General features: G+C 49.0%; 1 protein-coding gene across 2 annotated transcripts in view; it reads left to right on the top strand.

Moving 5' to 3' along the window:
- arid5b (AT-rich interaction domain 5B) overlaps positions 1-26,258 on the top strand; it is a 180,449-nt gene that overhangs the window by 21,529 nt on the left and 132,662 nt on the right. Inside the window, exon 1 of one of the 2 annotated variants that reach the window (XM_072478826.1) lies at positions 12,829-12,907. The exons of the other annotated variant lie outside the window; for it this stretch is intronic. Within the exon in view, the coding sequence (XP_072334927.1) occupies positions 12,844-12,907 (64 nt within the window). The 5' untranslated portion in view covers positions 12,829-12,843. Of the gene's footprint in view, positions 1-12,828; positions 12,908-26,258 lie in introns of those variants that run through there. 2 annotated transcript variants of the gene reach the window in all.

Raw genomic sequence — 26,258 nt, 5'->3', positions numbered from 1 at the left:
CATGCGCAGGGGAGGGGGTCTCTTCCGCCTCTGCCATAGTGAAGACCATGGCGAAGGCAGAAAAAAAGAGTGCCCCCACAGCACAGGCCCGCCCGTGGATCGGTGGGCCCCGATCGCGGGTCAGGCCACCGTGGGGGCACCTCCTGGGGCCAGATCGCCCCGCGCCCCCCCCCAGGACCCCAGAGCCCGCCCGCGCCGCCTTGTCCCACCGTTCAAAAGGTGGTTTAATCCACGCTGGCGGGACAGGCATTCCAGCAGCGGGACTTCAGCCCATCGCGGGCCGGAGAATCGGCGGGGGTGGGCGCGATTCCCGCCCCTGCGGAATCTCTGGTGGTGGGATTCACGCCAGCCCCTGGCGATTCTCCGACCCGGCGGGGGGTTGGAGAATCCCGCCCATCAGAGGTCCAATCGTTTCATGTTTGTATTTTCTAACCTGGAGACAGGGTTTATAGGTGTCAGCGAATTACATGGCCCTTGGAAGCAGCAGGTGTCACACTGTCATGCATGTTAACAAGTGTTATGTGGTAGGAAATGTTTCATGCCTTTAAATAAAAGTATAAAGTTAAGGTCAAGAACTAATTTTCTCCGATATCTAGAAAAGTATTTTCTGCTCGACTTCAGGGGCTTCACTTATTAAAGAAAGTACTCGTTGGAATTTAGAATGATGCGGGGGAATCTTATAGAAACGATGACATTTTAAAAATATATATATATTTATTAAAGTTTTTTAACAAAACAATTTTTTCCCCTTACAAACAATAAACGCCCCCCCCCCCCCCCTAACAAAATAACACAAAATCGCCCTGAGCAAGACATATACATGGTAAGATGATATATTTACATAGCTTTATACACTGGCTCTCGCCCATTCGAGCCAGTTTCCCCCACCCTCCATGTTATCCCCCGCTCATCCATCCCCTCAAGCAATCTCGAAACGTATAAAATTATGAAGGGAATAGATAGGATTGATGCAGGCACATTGTTTCCACTGGCGGGTGAAAGCAGAACTAGGGGGCATAGCCTCAAAATAAGGGGAAGTAGATTTAGGACGGAGCTTAGGAGGAACTTCTTCACCCAAAGGGTTGTGAATCTATGGAATTCCTTGCCCAGTGAAGCAGTTGAGGCTCCTTCATTAAATGTTTTCAAGATAAAGTTAGATAGTTTTTTGAAGAATAAAGGGTTATTATGGTGTTCGGGTGGGAAAGTGGAGCTGAGTCCACAAAAGATCAGCCATGATCTCATTGAATGGCGGAGCAGGCTCGAAGGGTACCCCAGTTCCTAGTTCTTATGTTCTTATAAAGGAAGTCCGAACTCTAATGATGGTGCAGATCTGTGAAGAGCAATTGAGTCTCCAGCTGATCTGAGGAAAGCTGAACATTTAGTTCTCGCAGTTGTAAAGGAACACTGTAGCTCTTTAGCAGCAGAATAATACATGGCACATGAAATAATGGTTTTGCAAACAGCATGTATAATTCTAAACACAATTTAAACAACCTAGTGGCTGTTATTACTAGAAAACATCCTGTCACACTGCCAATGGTGAGTCAGTGAATACACTGACCTTGTAAGGTCAGGAACATTATATCCTGTGAAATGTAGGTGTTTTTCTTCTGGGCAGCAAGGTTAACTGCTGTCAGGTAAGCACTGGGTTCGTACCAAGGTTAATGTAGAGATGGAAGGGCAGCATGGTGGCGCAGTGGTTAGCGCCGAGGTCCCAGGTTCGATCCCAGCTCTGGGTCACTGTCCATGTTTGCACATTCTCTCTGTCTTTGCGTGGGTTTCACCCCAAACCCAAAGATGTGCAAAGTAGGTGGGTCGGCCATGCTAAATTGGCCCTTAATTGGTAAAAAAATAAATTGGGTACTCTAAATTTAAAAAAATGTTACATTTAAAAAATGTAGAGATGGGAGGCATCCTGCATCTGGTATTCGGGTTCATGAAATGTTATAAGGTGGACATGTGTGATCCTTCGAGCTGACAGCGTAGTATGGCGGAGAGGAAATGTGTGACTGGCAAATCTCCTGTGGCATTCCTTTTATGGGAAGTGCTGTTTTGTGAATGTGGGAATGTTACACGGTGTAAAGCAGAATAGGGGTAACTTGAACTTGAACATTCTAGGTGGAAGCTGAGGGGATACAGTTAACCAGGCAACTCCCCTCAGCCCCAACCCTATCCTACCATTTTACACCCCATTCAATTTGAATCATCTTACATTGGTGAAAAGAAACCTTAGCTTTGCATCCTCTGCTCTCAGTAGACTCTGAGAATGCATCTTGGCGACTGCAGTCCAACCCATTTGGACTAATTGCCTATTCCTAGTAAAGGTTTGGGGTTTCTTAAACCCTTCAGCAGACTCATGTCAGCTGGCAGGTTCTGCAAAGGCTCAAAAGGTGGAATTCCTGGGATAGGCTGGGTGTTCCCTCGAATAAGCCCCCCTTGATTTAAGCAGGCCAGATGAAGATGGTCTCACAACTAAGCCCCCACCAAATTTTAAAAAGCCTTGGCAAATGGGAACGAGTACTGACATAAACGGGTACTGCCCTAAATTTCGCTGCCCGCTTGTCCCCTGCAAAAATAATTTGGGTCCCCACAACGAACTGTGAGGCAAAGCAATCTTAATAAAATAAAGCAAGCCAGTAATTAACCCAGTGACTGAAATTTCCACTTTACTGACCTCTCATTGACCTCAGCAATTTCTAACCAGCTACAGTTACCAGAACTTGCACAGGGAGTAATTGAGCCGTAATCACACAGGCCTGATTAACGGTGAAACAGAACGACCATAATTCCGATCCCAGATAGTCTATGAGCATTAGCACTGGGGGTCTGCTAGTATAGATATGTCCGTTGCTCTTGGAAGTATTACATTTGTGCCTGGTTGTCTCAAAAACCATCTTGGCACAATAGTCCGAACCGAGGGATTTTGAACAAGTGTCCACCTCAGTTATGCATCAACTTGGTAAATCATTGCACTTCAGTTGCATCAGGAACTTTGTCCAGACATACTATTAATTCTGTACTTAAAACTCTCATTTACACAAACCAATGTCTCTGTTTCACTGCTCTGTTCAATTTTTATTAAAAAAACACATTTTATCCAAAATTGTATCAAAGTAGGTTACAGCAAATAAACACCCCGGGAAACATTCTTCCCAACAATCAACTATACAGTTTATACAGATTTTTCTCTTTTTTCACCCCCCCCCTTCCCATCACCCACCCCCCCCCCCCCCCCACCCCCCTTGCAACGAACAGCTCCTCAAACACGGTCACAATCATCCCCCACCTTTTCTCAAACTCCCCTGCTGAGCCCCTTAACTCATACTTTATCTTCTCTAACCGCAGGAATTCATACAGGTCACCCATCCATGCTGCTCCCCCCGGTGGTGATGCCATTCGCCACTCCAGCAAAATTTGTCGCCGTGCAATCAGCGAGGCGAAGGACAAGACATCGGCCTTCCTCCTCTCCATGAGCTCCGGCTTCTCTGAAACCCCAAATATCGCCACCAAAAGGTCCGGGTCCACTCCCTCCTCCACTATCCTGGCTAAGACCACGAACACTCCCGTCAAGAAACTTCCCAATTTTTCACAGCCCCAAAACATGTGCGCATGATTCGCTGCCCCCCGCCCACATCTCTCACACTCATCTGCTACCCCCTGAAAGAACCCACTCATTCTCGCCCGAGTCATATGCACCCTGTGCACCACCTTAAACTGTATCAGGCTCATCCTTGCACAAGAGGAGGTCCCGTTTACCCTTCGCAGTGCCTCACTCCATACTCCCCAATTGATCTCCATTCCCAACTCTGCTTCCCATTTCTCCTTGATCTTCACCACCTGCTCGCCTCCCTGCTCCCCCAGCCACTTATATATATCCCCAATTCTTCCCTCCCCCTCCACATCCGGAAGGAGCAGTCGCTCCAGCAGGGTGTATCCCGGCAATCTTGGGAACTCACTACCCCTCGGCAGCTCTACCCTCTCCCTTAGCTCCTCCAGACTGGCGAACCCTTCCTCCAAATACAAATCCCTCAACTTGACCAGCCCCACTTCCCTCCACCTCCTGTATACACTATCCATCCCCCCGGCTCAAACCCATGATTCTCACACAGCGGCGTTAGCACCGACATCCCTTCCACCCTAAAATGCCTCCTCAGCTGATTCCATATCTTCACCGGGGACTGCACCACTGGGCTCCCTGAATGCCTACTCGGAGCCATTGGCAACGCTGCTGTCCCCATAGCCCTCAAACTAGACCCCTTACAAGATTCCTCCTCCATCCTCACCCATTCTACCCCTTCTCCTTCCCACCACCGCCGCACCTTGTCCACATTCGCCGCCCAATAATAATGAAGCAGGTTTGGCAACGCCAACCCTCCCTGCAGCCTCTGCCTCTGTAGCAGGGTCCTCCCCACCCTCGGCACCTTCCCCGCCCATACAAAGTCAGAGATGATTGTGTCCACTTTCCGAAAAAAGGCCTTTGGTATAAAGATTGGGAGAGCCTGAAAGATAAACAAGAACCTCGGCAGAATATTCATTTTCACCACTTGGACCCCCCCCCCCCCGACAACGTTAAGTGCCTGGCCTCCTCCACCAGCTTCGCTAAGTTCCACTTATGAAGCCCCGCCCATTCCCTCGCTAGTAGCTAAGCCTATCCCTCGCTACCGTAAATGGCATCCCCCCTAAATTAGCCCACTGCGCCAGCTCATTCACCGGGAATACCTCGCTTTTCCCGACATTCAGCTTGTATCCCGAGAACCCTCCAAACCTCTCCAACAGGCCCATAATCCTTCCCATACTCTCCAACGGATCCGAAACATACAGCAAGAGGTCATCGGCATAGAGCGACACCCGATGCTCCCTCTGTCCCCTCATTATCCCCTGCCACTCTGCCGACCCGCTGAGAGTCATCGCCAATGGCCCTATGGCCAGCGCAAACAGCAGCGGCGACAGCGGGCACCCCTGCCTCGAACGCACCCCTGCCTCGAACCCCTGTGTAAGTCAAAGCTTCGTGAGCTCATATCATTCGTCCTCACCCTCGCTCTTGGCGCCACATACAGCAACCGCACCCATGCCACAAATCTCGGCCCAAACCCAAACCTTCCCAAAACTTCAAACAAGTACCGCCACTCCACCCGATCAAATGCTTTCTCCGCGTCCATGGACACCACCACCTCCGGTACCAGAGATCTCGACGGTTTCATCACTATAATTACTAACCTATTCTTTTGTTTCACTGAACATCACGCAGGTCACTGGAGTTTTTAGGACCAATGTATAATCAAGTTATGATTTCTTTAGAAGTTATAATTTCTTTAATGTGAACATTAAGTTAAGTGCAGTGTATCCCACCTCCTAAGATCCTCCCTGGCCTCCTCCACCAGCTTCGCTCAGTTCAACAGCCGTCTTATATTACTCGCAAGCTGCCTGCCCTTCACGAAGCCTGTTTGACCTTCTGCAACCACCCCCGGGACACAATCCTCCATTCTCCCCTCCAACAACTTAGCCAATACTTTCACATCCGTGTTCAACAGTGATATGGGTCTATACGACCCACATTCCACCGGATCCTTCCCTTTTTTGGGGATTAGTGTGATTACTGCCGCTTCATCGTCTCCGGCAATTCCCCCTTCTCCAGTGCTTCATTAAACGTCCGCAACAGATGTGGTGCCAGGTCCGCCGCAAATTCCTTATAAAATTCAGCCGGGAACCCATCCGGCCCAGGGGCCTTCCCCGACTTCATACCCCTGATACTATCCAGCACCTCCCTCAGCCCCAGGGGCTCCTCCAATGCCTGCCTCTTTGCTTCCTCCACCTGGGGAAATTGCAGCTCATCCAGAAACCACCCCATGTCCCCCTCCTCTCCTCCTGGGTCTGCCTCATAAAGTCCCTGGTAATACTCTCTAAATGCCTCATTTATCTTCCCTGGCTCTGACACCACATCCCCAGCCCCAGTCCGGATCTTCAATATTTCCCTGGACGCAGCCTGCCTCCGCAGCTGATGCACCAGCATGCGGCTCGCCTTCTCCCCATACTCGTATTGCCTTACCCTCTTGCCCTATGCAGTTGCCCTACCGCCCTCCCCGTTGTCAGCCTATCAAATTGCCCCTGCAACATTTTACTCCTCGCCAATCCCTCACAGTGGGCACCCTCAAATATTCCCTGTCCACCTCCACTATCTCGCTCACTAGACGGTCACGTTCCGCCCTCCTTTCCTTATTCGCACGAACCGTAAATGAGATAATTTCTCCCCGGACAACTGCCTTCAGTGCTTCCCAAAAAATGCCCGTTGACACCTCCCCATTCTGATTGAACTCCACATAATCCCTAATCGCCAACCGCACCTTATCACAAAAACCTCCATCCGCCAACAACCCTGAGACAAACCTCCACCCCAGCCTCTGCTCTCCTCCCATACTGAACCGAATATCCAGTCAGTGGGGTGCATGGTCCGAGATAACTATCCCCGCATACTCTGCCCTCTCCACCCCAACCAAAATCTCCCGACTCACTACAAAGTAATCAGTCCTCGAATACACCTTATAGACGTGTGAAAAGAAGGAATACTCCCTTCCCCCTGAGTTCTGAAAGCACCATGGATCCACCATACCCATCCTCTCCATAACCCCCCCCCCCCCCCCCCCCCCCCCCCACCCACCCCCTCCAGCTCCCTTGCCATTCGTACCATACCCATCGACCTGGGGCTCGATCTATCCACCCTCGGCTCCAGGACACAGTTAAAATCTCCTCCCATGATCAACTGGTACGAGGCCAAATCCGGGATTGCTGCCAGCAACCCCCTCATAAAACCCACATCATCCCAATTTGGGGCATACTCATTTACCAACACTACCGGTGCCCCTTCCAATACCCCACTCACAGCCACATATCTCCCACCTGGATCCCTCACCTCCTTCGCACTCACAAATCCATTTTTTTGCTCATTAAAATCGCCACACCCCTCGATTTCAAATCAAACCCCGAGTGAAAAACCTGCCCGACCCACCCCTTCCTTAACCTAACCTGGTCCTGCACACGGAGGTGTGTCTCCTGCAAAAAGACAACTCCCGCTTTCAAGCTCCTGAGGTGCGCAAACACCCGCAACCTTATAACCGGCCCATTCAGTCCCCGGACGTTGCATGTTACCAACCTTACCGGAGGCTTGCGCCTCCAATCCCCTTTACCGTCCATCATCATCCCCACTTAACTCCTGCCCCTTTAATTCCACTCTGTAGCTAGCCCATCCCAGGTGGCCCCTTTCTTCGCCCTTGACCATGTCATCTGCTCTGTTCATTTATATCCACGGTTTACATGTGGAGGCAGACCTTTTACACATGCCTGAGCTAGCGTAGCATTTTCTGGACCAGATATGTTATGGATAGAAGCCCAGCTCTCTCCATTCACATTGGGAATTTGAAACTGGGCAGTGATGATCTCTCACGCTGTATGTAAATCTCAAATTAATCTCTGATCGTATGCTACTTTTGGCGGAAATCATAATGTCGAGATTCAAAGCTTCACGATAGTGGAAGCTGTGATGAATGAAGGCTGAAATTGCAAGATGTTTGGCTTGAATCTCTTCAATATCGAATGTTTGCCTATCTCTTGGACATTTTTGACTTCCTTCGCAAAAATACATTCTAGCCTGATCGTTAAACGCTGAACAACCTGACGGCTAACAAAATTCCTCGAGAACCAAGTGGTTTCAGATTGACCAAAGTAACTTTGTGGGGAGGTTGGCCGAGACCTTGGGTAGACAAAGATATCTGCTGAAGTTATGGTGGCCGATTTAGAGGGAGAGGTCACCCAATCCCCAACTGACCGAGTAAATTCCCAGTGCCTATTTCGAAAACAGTCTGTATAGTGCCTTAGGATGTTCAGTTAGGGTCGACGCAGCAGAACTTTGCATGAACTCTGGTTTATAGGGTTGTAGCAGGAGGGTTCCGCAATTCAGACTTAATAATCTGCTGATCAGTCTTGCATGGAATTTCTCACAGGGAGTCAATTGTAGCCTTCAGTTGATGTAGAGTTAGCGGGTGGGTTGGGGAGATAATTTATGCATTCAACCCTGATTTGTTCATTTCCTTCTAAAACCACTGGCGGGAATGTTTAATTACAGCCTGACAAAGTGTACGTGGGCAACCTCCATTGTACATAGGAATGTAAAACGCAAAACGTTAACAAACTAATGAGGGTGATATTGTAAGCAGTGAAAGTGGAACATTGCAAAGATATATTGACAAATGAAGTGAATGGAGTAAAACTGTGGGCAAATGGCTTTCACTGTTGGCAATTTCTTAATGCGTTCATGGGATGTGGGTGTCGTTGGCTGGGCCAGCATTTATTGCACATCCCTAATTGCCCTTGAACTGAGTGGTTTGCGAGGCTATTTCGGAGGGTATTTAAGAGTCAACCACATTGCTGTGGATCTGGAGTCACATGTAGGCCAGACCAGGTAAGGAAGGCAGATTTTCTTCCCTAAAGGACATTAGTGAACCAGATCGGTCTTTGCGACAATCAGCAATTATTTCACGGTCATCATTCATAGAATCCATAGAATCCCTTCAGTGCAGAAGGAGGCTATTCGGCCTATCGAGTCTACACTGACCCTCTTAAGGGTGTGTTGTAAGTGTTGCAACCTTCTTGATAGTGTTTCATTTTTGTAATTTGACATACATCAGGATTGCAATTAAAATTTGAAACACCATTCCCTCCAGTTGTTCAATTCTCGTGCTGAATTATTTTATTCTAATTGTCTTTGAGAAAATACCTCGTAATCAGTACAAAGGCAAAAATATAAAAACAGTATTATTTCCCAAAAGAGAAGTTTGAATTCTGTTTTGGTACAGCCAACAACCCTAAAACCTGCGGTCATTTTTCAGCAACTACAGCAAATAGTTTCTATTTGTGGAAGCGGCTTTCAGTTTCCATAGCACGGTAGAATAATTGCCTTATTGTATCTTATTAACATGATATTTTTTTAATTCTGAGTGCCTTTACTTATCTTAGAGTCTGAATGGAACCAGTGATGATGACTACGATGAATAGCTTTCAGGCTAGCTTTCTGAAAACAATTGTTCGTCCAGATCTCTGATGCAATGTGTCACAAGTGCGTCAGACCTATTTCTAATCATGATTTTTTTTTTGAGAATTGCAACAGCAAATGCACTTGTGAGAAATGCATGTGATAAATTATTGCACTAACTCAGTCAAACAATAGATGTCCCCTAATTTATAAAATGATCTCTATCTTTGTGGCTGCCTTTTGAAATGAAAAATGAAAATGAAAAAATGAAAATCGCTTATTGTCACAAGTAGGCTTCAATGAAGTGACTGTGAAAAGCCCCTAGTCACCACATTCCGGCGCCTGTTCGGGGAGGCTGGTAAGGGAATTGAACCGTGCTGCTGGCCTGCCTTGGTCTGCTTTAAAAGCCAGCAATTTAGCCCAGTGTGCTAAACCAGCCTCAGGTTAAAACAGAACACATGAAAAACAGTTTCCATCATTACTTGTGCATTGTGTAAGCAAGAGGAAATATTTGACACCAAATATGTCAGTGTACTTGTGTAAAAATAGGAACATTCTAAGAACAAGTGTAGGCCATTCAACCCCTCAAGCTTATTATGCCATTCTTTTAAATTATCTCAACCCCATCTACCCACCTTGGTTCCATTTCCCTTAGTACCTTCTTACCAAACCAAAAACCTGTCGATCTCCGGTTTGGAGTTTCCAATTGATCCTCAGCCTCGACAACATTTTTGGAGGAGAGGATTCCAAATTCCCACTAACCTCTTTTTGTGTGGAGAAACGTTCTCAGGCACAACCTGTGTGTTTAGGTCAAACTGAAGGTTATACTAGTCCTTTTGTGCTGGACTCCCCCATCAAGAGGAAATTGTTTCTCTCGATCGCTCTCTGCCTCTTATCTCCTTTTGATCATCTTTAGCACAATGAAAGCACCTCTTAATCTATACGCCAAAGTGTTTTTAAAAAAAACATTGAAATTGTGTTGCCAAGATGTACTCGCAAGGCTAGAAATAATATTGGGGGGAGAAAAGCAAATGCATGCATTTCCTGGCAAGAACAAGACAGTGCTACACAATAAATATTTAATGGTCCGGCTATTTTAGCTTTACATGTTTTGTGGGAGTGGAGGGATGCTTTAGTAGCATATTTTAGTTGCTTCTGTGAGGGTATTAAATGCTTCCCATGATCTTTTAAGTTTTTCTTTGTGGGCAAACTGGAAGCATCATGCCGAAGGAGCATGGGGGGGCGATTATGAAGTTGGGTCAGAATGGTCTGTGTGAGAAATGGCTTGGTATCCAGGTTCTACAATTTTGGACAGATAACCAGGTGGGAGAGTGGTTAGTATAATCATGCCACCTAGCTGCAGTCCAAAGGGCTGGGAACCATGGTAATGGTTGAGCCAGTTTCTATTCAGACATCACTGTACCATTGCAGACCTAGCGCTTGGGGGGGGGGGATGAAAAATCTGCCTGCTCCTACACGGAGCCACGGTGCAAATATAAAATTTTTACTGCCAGTTACACACCAGCGTGAGTTAGCCCGAGGCTCTTAAGTTATGGTCAGAGGCAGGCCATGTGCACCCTTCAGTTCCTCAAAATTGTCTCCAGATCTGGAGTTTGGCCAAAGTGCTCCAATTTACAGAGCTTGGGTAGTCTGAGAGCTGGGCGTTCAACTGACTCACTGGCTTGTTAAATATCTCCCCTTCCTTTTCTCCCATCATTGGCAGCTGCGTCTTCAACCATCTAGGCCTCATTTCCTGAAATTCCTTCTCCTGGCCTCTCCAGCTCATTCTTAAAAACCTTCCTTCAAACACACCTCCCTGACCAAGTTTTGTCAGCCTCCCAGCACCTTGTCATTTTTAAATCTGATTTTACTGCCTCCAATCCATGTCATTTTGCCTCACCGACAACTCGAGTGAAGAGGCTTTTGCCTCGGTTGACTTGAAGCCCATGTTTCTCGAGTTGAAAGGGCAGCATGCAAACCCACAGACGCAACTGACAACATAAAGCAATGAGGCTGTTGCAATATTCGTGTTACTGTGTGACACTGACACACACACTTTCCCTCCAAGGTAGAGTGCATTGCACAATGTTATTTGTATATCAGAAAAATCAGCCCAAGATCTGTCAGAATGGATTACAAATCAGAATTACAGTAAACTCTTTTCAAGATGCAAATATTCACACCACCAAATCTGTGGTAATTGTGGAGATTCTGCAGATAGTCTGAAATAAACTGTGCCGTATCTTAATTGAATCACATTGAAGAGGGCTGGATTACGTTGTCAATTTTAGAACAGATTGGAAACTGCTGGGGGGAGAAAGAAAAAAGCCTGGACTAATTATGTAGTATCTATAGTTTTTACTTTGCAAGCCAAAACAGGAAACCAATAAATCTTCCAGGCTTCTGATTCCGAAGCAATTTGGAAATGAAACCTATTGTTCTTTTTCTGTTTTGAAGTTGCCATCTTGCTTTACGAGGAAATAATACGTGATTGGGCTGTGCATTTGTTTCGAGTTGAATAGTTAAGATCCAGGGATGCAATCAATTTTATTTTGGCTGGGATCGTAATTTGCTGCAAGCGGACTGGGGTATAGTCACCTCAGCGACATGAGTCCAAATATTTGCCCTTTCTGTTTCATCTCTTTCCCCCCCCCAATGATTAATGGCACTTGTCGTGGGTATCCTCTGTGCTTGTAAGCAAGCTTGTGGCTGGGCAAAAAGGAATGACTTGTGATTATAAATCTGTTAGCTCCACTCGGTGCAGTACTCTCTTTGATTTCTGCTCTTTTGCAAAGGTACTCTTTGACTTGCGCGTTTTATTGATAGTATATACATCAGAGCCACAAACTTCATTTAGAGCAAAGGAGAGAGAGAGAGAGAGAGAGAAGAAATAATATCGCTTGCAAGAAGCAGTGGAAAGTTGTGATTATTTTTGGAGCAGCTTCCTCTCCTGCCCATGAACAGGCTTGTTTTAAATTGTTTTGTATGCAGTCTGTGTGCCATGATTTTTTTTTTGCTGACATACTGAAAATTTACATGTTCCTTTATCCATTATGAAACACTGAATCTGTTCATATGCAGTTAGTTTCCTCATGACTGCAACTTGGCACCGTGCCTGCAATCTGAGTCTGTATGATGTAAATTGTGAGCTAGGGCATAAAAAATGCATTTGTAGTTGGAAAAGTGTAAACAGATTGGAAAATTAAGTAAAACAAGCGGGTGATTAATTGTCTTCAGATTTCCCTCTGCAAATTGTTTTTTTTTCCCCCTGGTCTCCCTAATGAACCCATCAGTACGTTTCAAAGTGCTTGTTATAATATTTTATTCCTTGCAGTGAATAATAGTTTCAGTGATAGGCCACGAAACAATATGTGCTTCTCCCAGGGTGACCTTTTCGGAAATGAATAGTTTTATTGTCTGTCCTGTTTCTGTGACTGAAACAACACTGTGGTTTATTAATATGACTCATCGTACAAATGAAATTGGCCTCTAAAGATTTTATTTGTTTTTATCTTTTCCAATCAGTTGTTTTGCAGTCATGTTCCTGCTTTTCTGATAAGCTGCCTGGTGTGGTATTTTGGTTAAATATGCTGCTTACTTGGTCTTTTTGTTAATGGGTTTTATTTAACACGGTATAAATCAAGAGGGAAGGCCGGCTCAGTTGGCAGTGTCAGGACTGGGGTGTGGCTTCTCCCGTCTGTGTGGTTGGAAACGCTACCTCTCTCCTCGTGTGTGTTTGTCTATGTGCGATCGCGCACGCCGTCCTGCTTTCATCACCTGGCTTTCCTCGCTGCAGCTGAAAACCCAACAAAGTGACCAGAATGGTAGAGGATTGGCCACAAGCAAGAGTCGGAGCTGCATCTCGCAATGCTGGGGTTTATCAGGGTATGTTTATCGAATAATTGCCCTGTAGAGCCTGGATGGCTTGTTGACAGTGTCAAGATCCTGCAGGCGATGAGTTGAGGAGTAAATTCTTTTAATTTGGAAAGAAAATAAGTGAGGTGAGGAGGTGAAGATCTGCACTCACAAATGTGGTATTAACGGGCTGTGTTGTATTCCCTCAAGTGCATGCAAGAATTTAAATTGCAAGTGCGTCTAATTGTCAGAAAGTCTCTCCTCAAATGAGGGCGAGAGTTGTGGTCCTCCCGCCCACAGCTTTCATTCTCTATATATCTCAAGTGGCAGGCGGACGGACTTGTGATTTTGTCTTGGGGATCTTCCAGTGTTACCCATCAGCTGGTCACAAGAGGGGCACATAAGATTGACCCTGTTTGGTGCTCCCTCATGGGTGACAGCTGGGAAGGGGAGAGGGAGCAGGGTGTTGAAATCCGCCTTTGGCAGTGTGCATTGGTTGGCAGCGTATCGGCAACTGGCTTTCCGCCCTCACTTCAATATCAATTGATTCATTACTGCCTGTCGGATTCAATTTGTCCAGGACCCCCCCATTCCCCGGTCTCTGTTTGTGCCCCTGCAGCCCCCCCCCCCAGAACAAAGTACATTCCCTGTATGGGGGTGCCATTGAGCAGATCATGGAAGAGCTGACTGTTTAGAAATCTCAGTTTTACTCGTAGCCATCACAAAGCTTTTCTTTAACAACCAGGTGTATTTGAGGCCTTAACAATTCAGGAATCTGAGGGCAAGAAGGAGGAACAATTGAAAAAAACAGACTTGGAGAAATTCATAAAGTTACTTCAAATAATTAATAATATTATCATTAGTGTTGACCCTGAGTTGAGTTTCAAACTCCACACCCAGTCCACTCCCTACTTTCGCCTTCATAATGCTGCACTTTGGTATCAACTCTGGTACAATGGGTAGCAACCCTGCCACTGGTTCAGGCGGTCAGAGTTTTAAGGCCCATTCCAGATCCTTGAGCACTAAAATCAAGGCTGGCACTCCAGTGTAGCGCTGAGGGAGTGCTGCAATGTCAGAAATGCCATCTTCTGGTTGGGATGTTACATACTATTTGCCGGCTCCAGTGAATCTGGAAAATCCAAGGGGGCTACTTGCCAGTTCTCCCCAGTGCCCTGGCCAATATTTATCCTTCAGTGAGCATCAACAAAACAGATGTTTTAACATGATCACGGTGCTTGTATGGGGGCTTCCTACATTACAACGATGGTGGCACTTCAAAAGCACTTTGGTTTGGAGAATCCTAATGCAGTCAAAGATGCTAGATAGATGTAAATCCACTTTCTTTTGCCTCCAACTCAATCTTACCCAAGTTGTCACTGAAACACCCCTGCACCTCCAAGTCTCCCTACTTCCCCTACACAAGTTCCCAACCTTGGTCCCCCAACCCTCTCCTGTACTGAATGGAACTCGCCCATTAATCCTACTTCAATTCTTACAGAGCTCTTTGCTCCCCAAGATGCTGAGTTTAAAATCTTTCACTTCATTTATAAATCACTGTTACCTTGTACCACTCAGTTTTTGCACTGAACATGAATCGGGGGCTGGATTCTCCGATTTTGCGGCTACGTGCCGATGCCAGCGTGGGAACTGTGGTGTTTTATGATGCCAAAATCGGCGGCAAACCCTCACCGATCCTAGGACCGGTGAGGGGCTAGCAGCGGCGTCAGGTAAAACTCCCGGTTATCGTGCCAAAAACGGCCGGAAAATGGTCGGGTCTCTGGCTGCACACAGCGACGGCCTGCAGCGGTCACGCCGTACAACATGGCACCGGTTGTGCGCGTACCCGACCTGCCAAATACTGCCCCACAGGACAACCCCTGGCCAACTCCCACCAGTCCCCCAGCCCTCGCGGAAGCGCCCCCCCGGACAGTAGCACCACTTCCGGCCGACTGTGGTAGTGCTGGACACAGTCTGCGGCCGCCACACTGGGTTCCCGACCGCTGAGACCACACGTCAACCGCGCAGTCGGGAACTCGGCCCATCAGGGGCGGATTATCGGGGGAGGGTCTTCCGATGACTCAACAACGTCGGCCCAATGGCGTGCGGCGCGTGACGCGACGATGCCATTTCGGAGGGGGCGGAGAATAGAAAACCAGCTTCAAACCGGCACCGCCCCGGATTTGAGCGTCGGAAGGGATTCTCCGTCTCATCCCTGATTACGATATCGGCGTTGGGCAACGGAGAATCCCGCCCCTGGTCCCTCATTCACTCCTCCATCTACATCCCCACCCCTGCAATTACCTGGCCATTCCTTCCCGCTTTTCCCCCCTCAGCCCTTCCCTATTCACGATTGGTGTCAGCAGTGTAACCTGTCCAACTCTTTCCGAACGTCATTAAAATTACGAGCGGTTAGTGATACCAGCTCCAGTTGGACATATGCCTGGAGATTTGGTCACATGACACTTGAACACATGACTCTCATTCATGGTTTTTGAGTGCTATGGAGAAGTGGGGTCCCCAGTAGCTGAAAGCAGTGGGCCTCAGTTCCAGTGTCAACGCCAACAGCTGATTGGCTGCAAGTGATGCCACCTTTAGAAGGTGTTTACACTCTCATTGGCCAATCTTTCCTCCCGTATTGCTGGCGTCAGCATCCAGGAGATTAGGCCTGGCCGCTCATGGCTACATTCTGAAATGTGAGCTCTTGGAAAAGATCGAGTCGATGAGTAAGAACTTCAATTGCTGAGTAATATGTGTCAAAGTGTGTTGATGGCACGACATGGCACAGATTTAGAAAAGATTTATTCTTTTAAACCGGGTGGCATGCCTTGGACTGCCTGCATAGACGAAGGGACAGTGTTGCTGCATCACGGATCCATCTGAACCCTGCCTGACATTGGCCCCTGGCTCTGCTTCTTTTCATTCCTGGCATTCACAACTATTCAGATCCCATAACCTGCAAGGTAATGGAGAAGTAATCAATCAGACCCAATATCTATCTTTACAGTTACATAGTTTAATTGCAGGTAAAACCAATGTAAACCATCATCCTAGGATCTCTGTCACTATTTGTCTTTGATCTATTTTCAGAAATGGGGCTTGTGCGCCAGATATTTCTCACAGATTTGATGTCTTGGATCCCAAGCTTTGAGCAAGGCCTTGCACCCTTTGATCTGGAAAATACATTTTGTCCACCCAATATGTACATCATTTTAAAAATTCTTTCATGGGCTGTGGACATGAAATGAAATGAAATAAAAATCGCTTATTGTCACAAGTAGGCTTCAAATGAAGTTACTGTGAAAAGCCCCTAGTCGCCACATTCCGGCGCCTGTTCGGGGAGGCTGGTACGGGAATTAAACCGTGCTGCTGGCCTGCCTTGGTCTGCTTTCAAAGTCAGCGATTTAGCCCTGTGCTAAACCAGGGGCTAAACCGACCATCACTGGCTAGGCCTGCATTTTTATTGCCATTCCCTAATTTCCCTTGGGATGATGGTGACGAATTCCCTCTTGAACCGCTGCAGTCCATGTGATGTAGGTACACCCAGAGTGCTGTTAGGGGGGGGAGTTCCAGGATTTAACTCAGTGAAGGACCGGCGATACATTTCCAAGTCAGAGTGGTGAAAGGCTTGGAGGGTAACTTGAGTTTGGAAGGTGTTGATGAAGGAGCCTTGGTGAGGTGCTGCAGTGCATCTTGTAGGTGGGCTGCTACTGTGTGTCGGTGGTGGAGGGAGTGAATGTTTATGGAAGGGATGCCAATTAAGCGGGTTGCTGAGTGTTGTTAGAGCTGCACTCATCCAGGCAAGCGGAATATATTCCATCACACTCTTGACTTGGGCCTTTTGATGGTGGACAGCAGTTTAGAAGAATGAGAGGAGATCTAATTGCGGTATATAAGATGATAGAAGGTGACAAAGTGTGCGGAGAGCGGATGCTTCCTCTTGTGGGACAATTTAGAACCAGAGGTCATAGTTTTAAAGATAAGGGGTTGCAGATTTAAAACAGAGATGAGGAGAAATTACTTCTCACAAAGGGTATTGAATCTGTGGAATTCACTACCCCAGAGTGGGGTGACAGTCGGACTTTGAGTAAATATAAGGAGTAGATAGACAGATTTTTAAAATTAGTAATGAATCGATGGGTTATGGTCAGGAAAGTGGAGTTGATGCCGAGATGAGATCAGCCATGTTCGTATCGAATGGCGGATCAGGCTCGAGCGGCTGAATTCCCTACTCCTGCTCTTTGTTCTTATGTTCTCGTGACAGTCTTTGGGGAGTTACTTGCTGCTGGATTCGTAGCCTCTCACCTGTATTTATATGGCTAGTCCAGTTCAGTTTCTGATCAATGGTAACCCCCAGGATGTTGATAGTGGAGAATTCAGCGGTGGTAATGCCATTGAATGTCAAGCGGCGATGGTTAGATCCTCTCTTGTAAGAGATGGTTATTGCCTGACTCTCGTGTGGCATGAATGTTACTTGACAATGTCATCCCAAGCTTGGATATTATCCAGGTCTTGCTGCATTTGAACATGGACTGCTACAGTATCTGAGGAATCGTGAATGATGCTGCACATTGTGTAAATCATCAGCGAACATCCCCACTTCTGACTTTATGGTGGAAGCCGCTGTAGGCAGTTGGCCCTGAGGAACATCAGTGATGTCCTGGAACTGAAATGATTGCCTTTCAACAACCATAACCATCTTCCTTTGTGCCAGGTGTGACTCCAACCAGCAGAGTTTTTCCCCTGATTTCCATCGACTCCAGTTTACCTAGGGCTCCTTGGTGCCACACTCGGTCAAATGCTGCCTTGATGTCAAGGACAGTCACTCTCACCTCACCTCTGGCATTCAGCTCTTTTCTCCATGTCTGGACCAAGGCTGTAATGAGGACCCTGGCGGAACCAAACTGAGCTTCAGCGAGAAGGTTATTACTGAGTAAGTGACACTTGATAGCACTGTTAATGATCCCTTCCACACTTTAATGACGATTGAGAGTAGACTAATAACTCGGTAATAAGCTGGATTGGATTTGTCCTGTTTTTTGTGTAAAGGACATACTTGGGAAATTTTCCACATTGCCGGGTAGATGCCAGTGTTGCAGCTGGACTGGAACAGCTTGGCCAGGGGCGCAGCAAGTTCTGGAGCACAAGACTTCAGTACTATTGCTGGAATATTGTCAGGGCCCATAGCCTTTGCAGTATCCAAGGCCTTCAGCTGTTTTTTGATATCACGTAGACTGAATCAAATTGTCTGAAGACTGACACCTGTGAGACTGATCATCTGATTGGCACTTCTGACTAAAGATTATTGTGAATACTTCAGTCTTGTCTTTGCTGGGCTCCTCCATCATTGAGGTTGGGGATATTTGTGGAGCCTCCTCCTCCAGTGAAGTGTTTAATTGTCCGCCACCATTCATGACTGGATGTGGCAGGACTACAGAGCTTGGACCTGATCCGTTTGTTGTGGGATCTCTCTTCTCGCATGCTGCTTTTGCTGTTTGGCTTGCAAGTAGTCCTGTGTTGTAGCTTCACAAGGTTTACACCTCATTTTTAGGTATGCCTGGCGTTGTTACTGCCATGCCCTCCTACACTCTTCATTGAACCAGGATTGATCCTTCTGTTTGATGGTAGTGGTAGAATGGGGGATATGCTGGTTAGAGATTGAGGTTGTATACAGTTCTGCTGCTGCTGATGGCCCGCAGTGCTTCATTGATGCCCAGTTTTGGGTTGCTGTTCGAAACCTAACTAATTTAGCACGATGGTTGTGCCACACAACACCATGAAGGGTATCATCAATGTGAAGGCTGGAATTTGTCTCCACAAGGACTGTACGGTGGTCACCCCTATCAATACTGTCATGGGCAGTTGCATTTGCAGCAGGTAGATTACTAAGAACAAGGTGAAGTTGTTGTGTTCTGCTGCTTAGGATAACACAGGCTGCTACTTGATGCAGTCTTAACTAAAGGATGCTCCCGACTCTGAAATGAGTTCAACGTGTTAATTGAACTATTAACACAGTTCTCATGGTGTAGACCCTTTGAATGAGGTTCAGTTGCTTGCAGGCGTGCGCACCTAGCAGGGACGCCCTGTCTGGTTTAACAATCTCGAAGCGTAAGCTTGCTTGTGTGTGTCGGCTGGACACCTGCAGGTGGCAGGACCCCAGTGTCTTGATTGCGTTTCCATTGTAGTCCAGGAGTTTGCAGGCAGTTGGAAGGATTGTGGGGGGTTTCTTGATTCTCTTGAAGTCCACCTGTGAAACCAGGTTGGCGGAGGCACCTGTGTCCACCTGGGGCAGTGGTTGACCTTCATCACTGCATGCCTTTCGTCCTCTGAATCCACAGCCAGGATTGATTGGATTTGCGATGTGTCCGTTGTGGTGTATTCACACTTCGTTATAATGCCCACTCGGTAAGTGTTGTCCAGGTATTTATCATCTGGGATCTGTCGCACTGCCTGGATCAGAGTCATGCATTCGGTGTTTGTCATGTGAGAGTACCTTTAAGAAATGGGTGTTTATAAATGGGTGTGTATATAAATATCTGTAGTGAGAGTACCTTTAGAAATGGGTGTTTATTACTGCAGTGATATCAGAGAGTGGGTGGAGCTGGGCTGTCTGTCAGCTTTTTACTTTCATTTTTGAGCAGGCTGCAGGGTGTGTTTTAGTTTCGTTTTCAGTTTTGGAGCTGAAGCCAGACCAAGCAGGTGTACTGCTGTTCTCTCTGTCATCAAAATACTATCTCTTGATCATTTGGCGAATTCAGAATTATAAATGTTCTCAGTAGTGAATGTAAACCTAATGTGCTTCTGTTGGAAGGTGTTTTAAGTCTTATGGATGTTAAAAGGAAAGCTTAAAGCATTACTTAGTGTTGTATTCTTTGGGGGTTGTATTTGAATTAATGGTTGCTAAGATGTTCACTGTATGTTTTAAAAAGGTTGCAGCGATGCGGAGCTAAGCTGCACGATTCGGCAGTTCCCGCGATTACGGACTTTCGGGCTCTCCAGAAGAGCCCCAACGGGAATTTTTCGAAGACGTCCCGTGTGGGAAGATGAGAGCAAGGTCCCCCTTCACCGTTTATGGAACGGACAAGAAGTGAAACGGCTAAAAAAGGGGCGTTGGAGCAGCGAGGGAAGAAAAACAAGATGGCGGCGGCCAGAGATAAAGTGGAAGGTGGGCCGGCGGTGCAAGAGTTTATCAAGCGCTGTTTTGAGGAGCTGCGGAAAGAGATGCTGGTGCCTATGCTGTCGGCGATTGAAGGATTAGGGATGACCCAGAAGGCCCACGAGGTAAATATCCAGGAGGTGCAGAAAAAAGTCAATGAGAACGAGGATGAGATCTTGGGCCTGGCGGTGAGGTTGGAGAGGCACGAGGCGCTGCACAAAAGGTGGGCGGAAAGATTCGAAGACCTGGAGAACGGGTCGAGGAGAAAGAATCTTCGGATCCTGGGTCTCCCTGAAGGAGTGGAGGGGGCCGATGCCGGGGCATACGCGAGCACGATGCTCGAATCGCTGATGGGTGCGGAGGCCCCTCCGAGGCCTCTGGAGCTGGATGGGGCACATCGGGTGCTGGCGAGGAGGCCCAAGGCTAACGAGCCGCCAAGGGCGATTGTGGTGAGGTTTCACCGATTCACGGACAGAGAGAGAGTCTTGAAATGGGCCAAGAAAGAGCGGAGCAGCAGCTGGGAGAATGCGGAGATCCGAATCTACCCGGACTGGAGCACAGAGGTGGCAAAGACGAGAGCGGGTTTCAACCGGGCCAAGGCGGTGCTGCATCGGAAAGGAGTGAGATTCGGAATGCTGCAGCCAGCGCGATTGTGGGTCACAGACAAGGATCAACACCACTATTTTGAAACGCTTGAGGAGGCTTGGACCTTTATCCAAACTGAAAAGTTGGACTCAAACTGAGGGTTTGTGAGGGTGGGGGGATGTTCGATGTTTGTTGTACACAGAGTTTTAATCACGCGCAGGAAATGTTCCATGGGTTGGGTGATGGATGGGGATGGGGAAAGGGATCGGGTGAGAAGACTGTGCGAGAAGGTGGGCGCCGGTGCTGGAGGGAGGGGAGGGTCGGGGATGGGTCTGCGCCAGAAGGGGCGGGGAAGGCTTAGGAAAGCGCGGGCTTTTTCCCGTGCTAGGGAAGGACGGAGGGGGGGGAATGGAGGAGCGCACACTGATTGTTGGGGAGGGGAGATTCCCACCGCGCTAGGGAAGGACAGAGGGGGGGGAATGGAGGAGCGCACACTGATTGTTGGGGAGGGGAGATTCCCACCGCGCTAGGGAAGGACAGAGGGGGGGGAATGGAGGAGCGCACACTGATTGTTGGGGAGGGGAGATTCCCACACGGGGGGGGTCAATGGGACAGCGGGGTCAGCAGGAGTCAGCTGACTTACGGGAGTGTTATGTGGGGAGCAAAAGAGCTAGACATGGGTCTAGCGGGGGGGGGGAAATCTGGGGGACTGGAGGGTGAGGGCGGCGCGGGCACGGGACTGGCCGAGAAAAAGTGATGGCTAGTCGGGGGGGGGGGGGGGGGGGGGGGGCCAATCCGGCTGATAACGTGGAATGTGAGTGGCCTGAATGGGCCGGTAAAGAGGGCCCGAGTGTTCGCGCACTTAAAGGGACTGAAGGCAGAATTGGTCATGTTCCAGGAGACACATTTGAAGATGGCAGACCAGGTCAGGTTAAGAAAGGGATGGGTAGGACAGGTATTCCACTCGGGGCTGGACGCGAAGAACAGAGGGGTGGCAATATTGGTGGGGAAGCGGGTGTCGTTTGAGGCCAAGAATATTGTAGTGGACAATGGAGGTCGATACGTGATGGTGAGCGGTAAGTTGCAGGGGACGTGGGTGGTATTGGTAAATGTATACGCCCCGAACTTGGATGATGCTGGATTCATGAAGCGTATGTTGGGGCGCATTCCGGTCCTGGAGGTAGGAAGCTTGATAATGGGTGGGGATTTCAACACGGTGCTGTACCCAGCACTGGATCGCTCCAGATCTAGGACCGGAAAGAGGCCAGCAGCAGCCAAGGTGCTTAGGGGGTTTATGGACCAGATGGGGGGAGTGGATCCGTGGAGGTTTGCCAGGCCGCAGGCCAGGGAATTTTCTTTTTTCTCCCACGTGCACAAAGCCTACTCCCGGATAGATTTTTTTGTTCTGGGCAGGGCGCTGATCCCGAAAGTGGAGGGAACGGAGTATTCGGCCATAGCCATTTCAGTTCATGCCCGCACTGGGTGGACCTGGAGTTGGGAGAGGAGAGGGACCAACGCCCGTTGTGGCGGTTGGATGTGGGACTGCTGGCAGATGAGGTGGGGTGCGGGAGGGTGAGGGGGTGCATTGAAAGGTACTTAGAGACCAACGACAATGGGGAGGTGCAGGTGGGGGTGGTATGGGAGGCGCTGAAGGCGGTGGTCAGGGGAGAGTTAATCTCTATCAGGGCTCATAGGGAGAAGATAGAGGGCAGGGAAAGGGAGAGGTTAGTGGGGGAGATTTTAAGAGTGGACAGGAGATATGCAGAGGCCCCTGAAGAGGGTCTACTCAGGGAGCGGCGAAATCTCCAGACGGAGTTCGAACTGTTGACCACAGGGAAGGCAGAGGCACAGTGGAGGAAAGCGCAGGGGGCAACGTATGAGTATGGGGAGAAGGCGAGTCGGATGCTGGCACACCAGCTCCGCAAGAGGATGGCAGCGAGGGAGATAGGTGGAGTCAAGGATGGAAGGCGAGCTACGGTGTGGAGTGCGATGAAAGTAAATGAGGCATTCAAGGCATTCTATGAGGAGCTGTACAGATCTCAGCCTCCAGCGGAGGAAGAGGGGATGCAACGATTCTTGGACCAACTGAGGTTCCCGAGGGTGGAGGAGCAGGAGGTGGCTGGTTTGGGGGCACCAATTGGGTTGGAGGAGCTGATCAAAGGTCTGGGGAGTATGCAGGCGGGGAAGGCCCCGGGACCGGATGGGTTTCCGGTTGAGTTCTATAGGAAATACGTAGACCTGTTAGCCCCGTTGCTAGTGAGGACTTTTAATGAGGCAAGGGAGGGAGGGACCCTGCCCCGACAATGTCTGAGGCGACGATCTCTTTGATCCTGAAGCGGGACAAGGACCCACTGCAGTGTGGGTCGTATAGACCGATCTCGCTCTTCAACGTGGATGCTAAGTTGCTGGCAAAAGTGCTGGCTACGAGGATCGAGGACTGTGTCCCGGGGGTGATTCACAAGGACCAGACGGGATTTGTAAAGGGCAGGCAGCTAAACACCAATGTGTGGCGGCTCTTAAACGTGATAATGATGCCATCGGTGGAGGGAGAGGCGGAGATAGTGGCAGCTATGGACGCGGAGAAGACCTTTGACCGAGTAGAGTGGGAGTACCTCTGGGAAGTGCTGCGGAGGTTTGGGTTCGGGGGAGGGTTTATTAGCTGGGTTAAGCTCCTATATAGAGCCCCGGTGGCGAGTGTGGTTACGAATCGGTGGAGGTCGGAGTATTTTCGGCTGTATCGTGGGACGAGGCAGGGGTGCCCCCTGTTCCACCTGCTGTTTGTATTAGCAATTGAACCCTTGGCCATGTCATTAAGGGAGTCTAGGAAATGGAGGGGGGTGGTCCGAGGGGGAGAGGAGCATCGAGTGTCGCTTTATGCAGACGACCTGTTGTTGTATGTGGCGGATCCAGTGGAGGGGATGGTGGAGGTCATGCAGACTCTAAGGGAGTTTGGGGATTTTTCGGGCTATAAGCTCAATGTAGGGAAGAGTGAGCTTTTTGTAGTACAGTCAGGAGACCAGGAAAGGGGGATAGACGATCTACCGTTGAGGAGGGCGGAAAGGAGCTTTCGGTACTTGGGGATCCAAATAGCTAGGAGTTGGGGGGCCCTACATAAACTTAATCTGACGAGGCTGGTGGAGCAGATGGGGGAGGACTTCAAACGATGGAACATGTTGCCGCTCTCACGAGCGGGTAGAGTGCAGTCGGTCAAAATGGTGGTCCACCCGAGGTTTCTTTTTGTGTTCCAGTGCCTTCCAATTGTAATCACCAAGGCCTTTTTTAAGAGGGTAGGCAGGAGTATTATGGGGTTTGTGTGGGCGAATAGGACCCCGAGGGTAAGGAGAGGGTTTCTGGAATGCAGTAGGGACAGAGGAGGGTTGGCGCTGCCGAATCTGGGTGGCTATTACTGGGCAGTTAATGTGGTGATGATCCGTAAGTGGGTGATGGAGGGAGAAGGGGCGGCATGGAAGAGGTTGGAGAAGGCATCCTGCAAAGAAACGAACATGGGGGCGCTGGTGACGGCACCGCTGCCGCTCTCGCCGACAAGGTACACCACGAGTCCGGTGGTGGCGGCAACGCTAAAGATCTGGGGCCAGTGGAGATGGCACAGGGGTGCAATGGGAGCCTCGGTGTGGTCCCCGATCAGAGATAACCATCGGTTTGTCCCAGGGAGGATGGACGGGGGTTTCAGAGCTGGCATCGGGCAGGTATTAGAAGAATGGGGAACCTGTTCATTGATGGGACGTTTGCGAGCCTAGGGGCACTGGAGGAGAAGTTTGGGCTACTCCCGGGAAATGCTTTCAGGTGCATGCAGGTGAGGGCCTTTGTGAGGCGACAAGTGAGGGAATTCCCGTTGCTCCCGGCACAGGAGATTCAAGACAGGGTGATCTCGGGTGTATGGGGTCGAGGAGGGCAAGGTGTCGGCGATATACCAGGAGATGAAAGAAGAGGGGGAGGCTTTGGTAGAGGAGCTGAAAGGTAAATGGGAGGAGGAGCTGGGGGAGGAGATTGAGGAGGGGCTGTGGGCTGATGCCCTAAGTAGGGTTAATTCCTCTTCCTCGTGTGCCAGGCTTAGCCTGATACAGTTTAAGGTAGTTCACAGAGCGCATATGACGGGGGCAAGGCTGAGTAGGTTCTTTGGGGTGGAGGACAGATGTGGGAGGTGCTCAGGAAGTCCGGCGAACCATGTCCATATGTTTTGGTCATGCCCGGCACTGGCGGGGTTCTGGAGGGGAGTTGCGGGAACAGTATCTAAGGTGGTGAAAGTCCGGGTCAAGCCAAGCTGGGGGCTAGCACTATTTGGAGTAGTGGACGAGCCGGGAGTGCAGGAGGCGAAAGAGGCCGGCATTCTGGCCTTTGCGTCCCTAGTAGCCCGGCGAAGGATCTTGCTAATGTGGAAAGAGGCGAAGCCCCCCAGCATGGAGGCCTGGATAAATTATATGGCAGGGTTTATCAAGCTGGAGTAGATAAAGTTTGCCTTGAGAGGATCTGCGCAGGGGTTCTACAGGCGGTGGCAACCGTTCCTAGACTATCTCGCGGAGCGTTAGATGAAGGTCGGGCATCAGCAGCAGCAACCCAGGGGGTGAGAGGGGGGGGGGGGTGGGGGGGGGGGGATGTCTTGCGTGGGGGGGGAGAGGAGGGAGGGAGGGGGAAGGGGAGTTTATTTGGGGGGTATTTGAGCAAGAAAATACATGAAGGATCTGGAAAACTGACATGTACGGTGCCGCAGTTCGCACACGTCATGACGACGCTCAGTGCGTCGTTGCGCATGCGCGATGCGGTCCTCGGACGTCTGCACTTGCGTAGTGCGGTTTTCGGCCGTTTCGGGTTCCCGATCGCATTTCGCACGCGAAATGGCCGCTTTCGTCAATGGGGAGGCGCAGCATCCGAGAGATGGCCTGAACACCCTCCACCTCGTGGGGGGCTTGTTTTTCACTTTCTGACGTTTTGTACTGTGAATAGCGATTTTTAGAGTGCTCATGCACAGTACACGTTTCAGTCGCGACTGGCACGGTCATGTGCTTGATTTGCAACAATTGCTCTCGCAGAGGATCAGAGTGGACTCCAAAAACGATTTGGTCTCTGATCATGGAGTCAGTGATTTCACCGAAGTTGCAGGATTGCGCTAGCAGTCTAGGGTTTGTTAGATAGGAGGTGAAGGATTCGTCTTTACTTTGCATCCTCTGCTTGAAGATGTAGCGCTCGAAGATTTTGTTGGTGTCCGCCTCGCAGTGGCTGTCGAATTTGTCCAGGATGGTTTGGTACTTCATTTTGTCCTGCCCTTCGGAAAAGTGAAAGGAGTTGAAGATCTCTATCGCATGGTCACCCACAATGGTGAGTAGAAGAGCTATCTTCCTCGCATCGGTCACGCCATTGAGGTCGGATGCTTCCATGTATAGTTGAAATTTCTGCTTGAATGATCGCCAGTTGGCACTAAGATTGCCGGTGGTCCTGAGCTGATGGGGAGCCTGAATCTTGTCCATTGTGCCTCTATGCAGTAGCTGGTTGTCACGGTCTTGCTGAGTTGAACGAAATAGGTTGAACAATCACTCCTTGTATCATGTTGAGTTATGCTGCTTCGGATAACACAGGCTGCTACTTGATGCAGTCTTAACTAAAGGATGCTCCAGACTCTGAAATGTG

Source organism: Scyliorhinus torazame, chromosome 16, assembly GCF_047496885.1.
Source record: "Scyliorhinus torazame isolate Kashiwa2021f chromosome 16, sScyTor2.1, whole genome shotgun sequence".
NCBI lineage: Eukaryota > Metazoa > Chordata > Chondrichthyes > Carcharhiniformes > Scyliorhinidae > Scyliorhinus > Scyliorhinus torazame.
The sequence above is the reverse complement of the archived record's forward strand: the minus strand, read 5'-3'. Positions and strand labels throughout refer to the sequence as shown.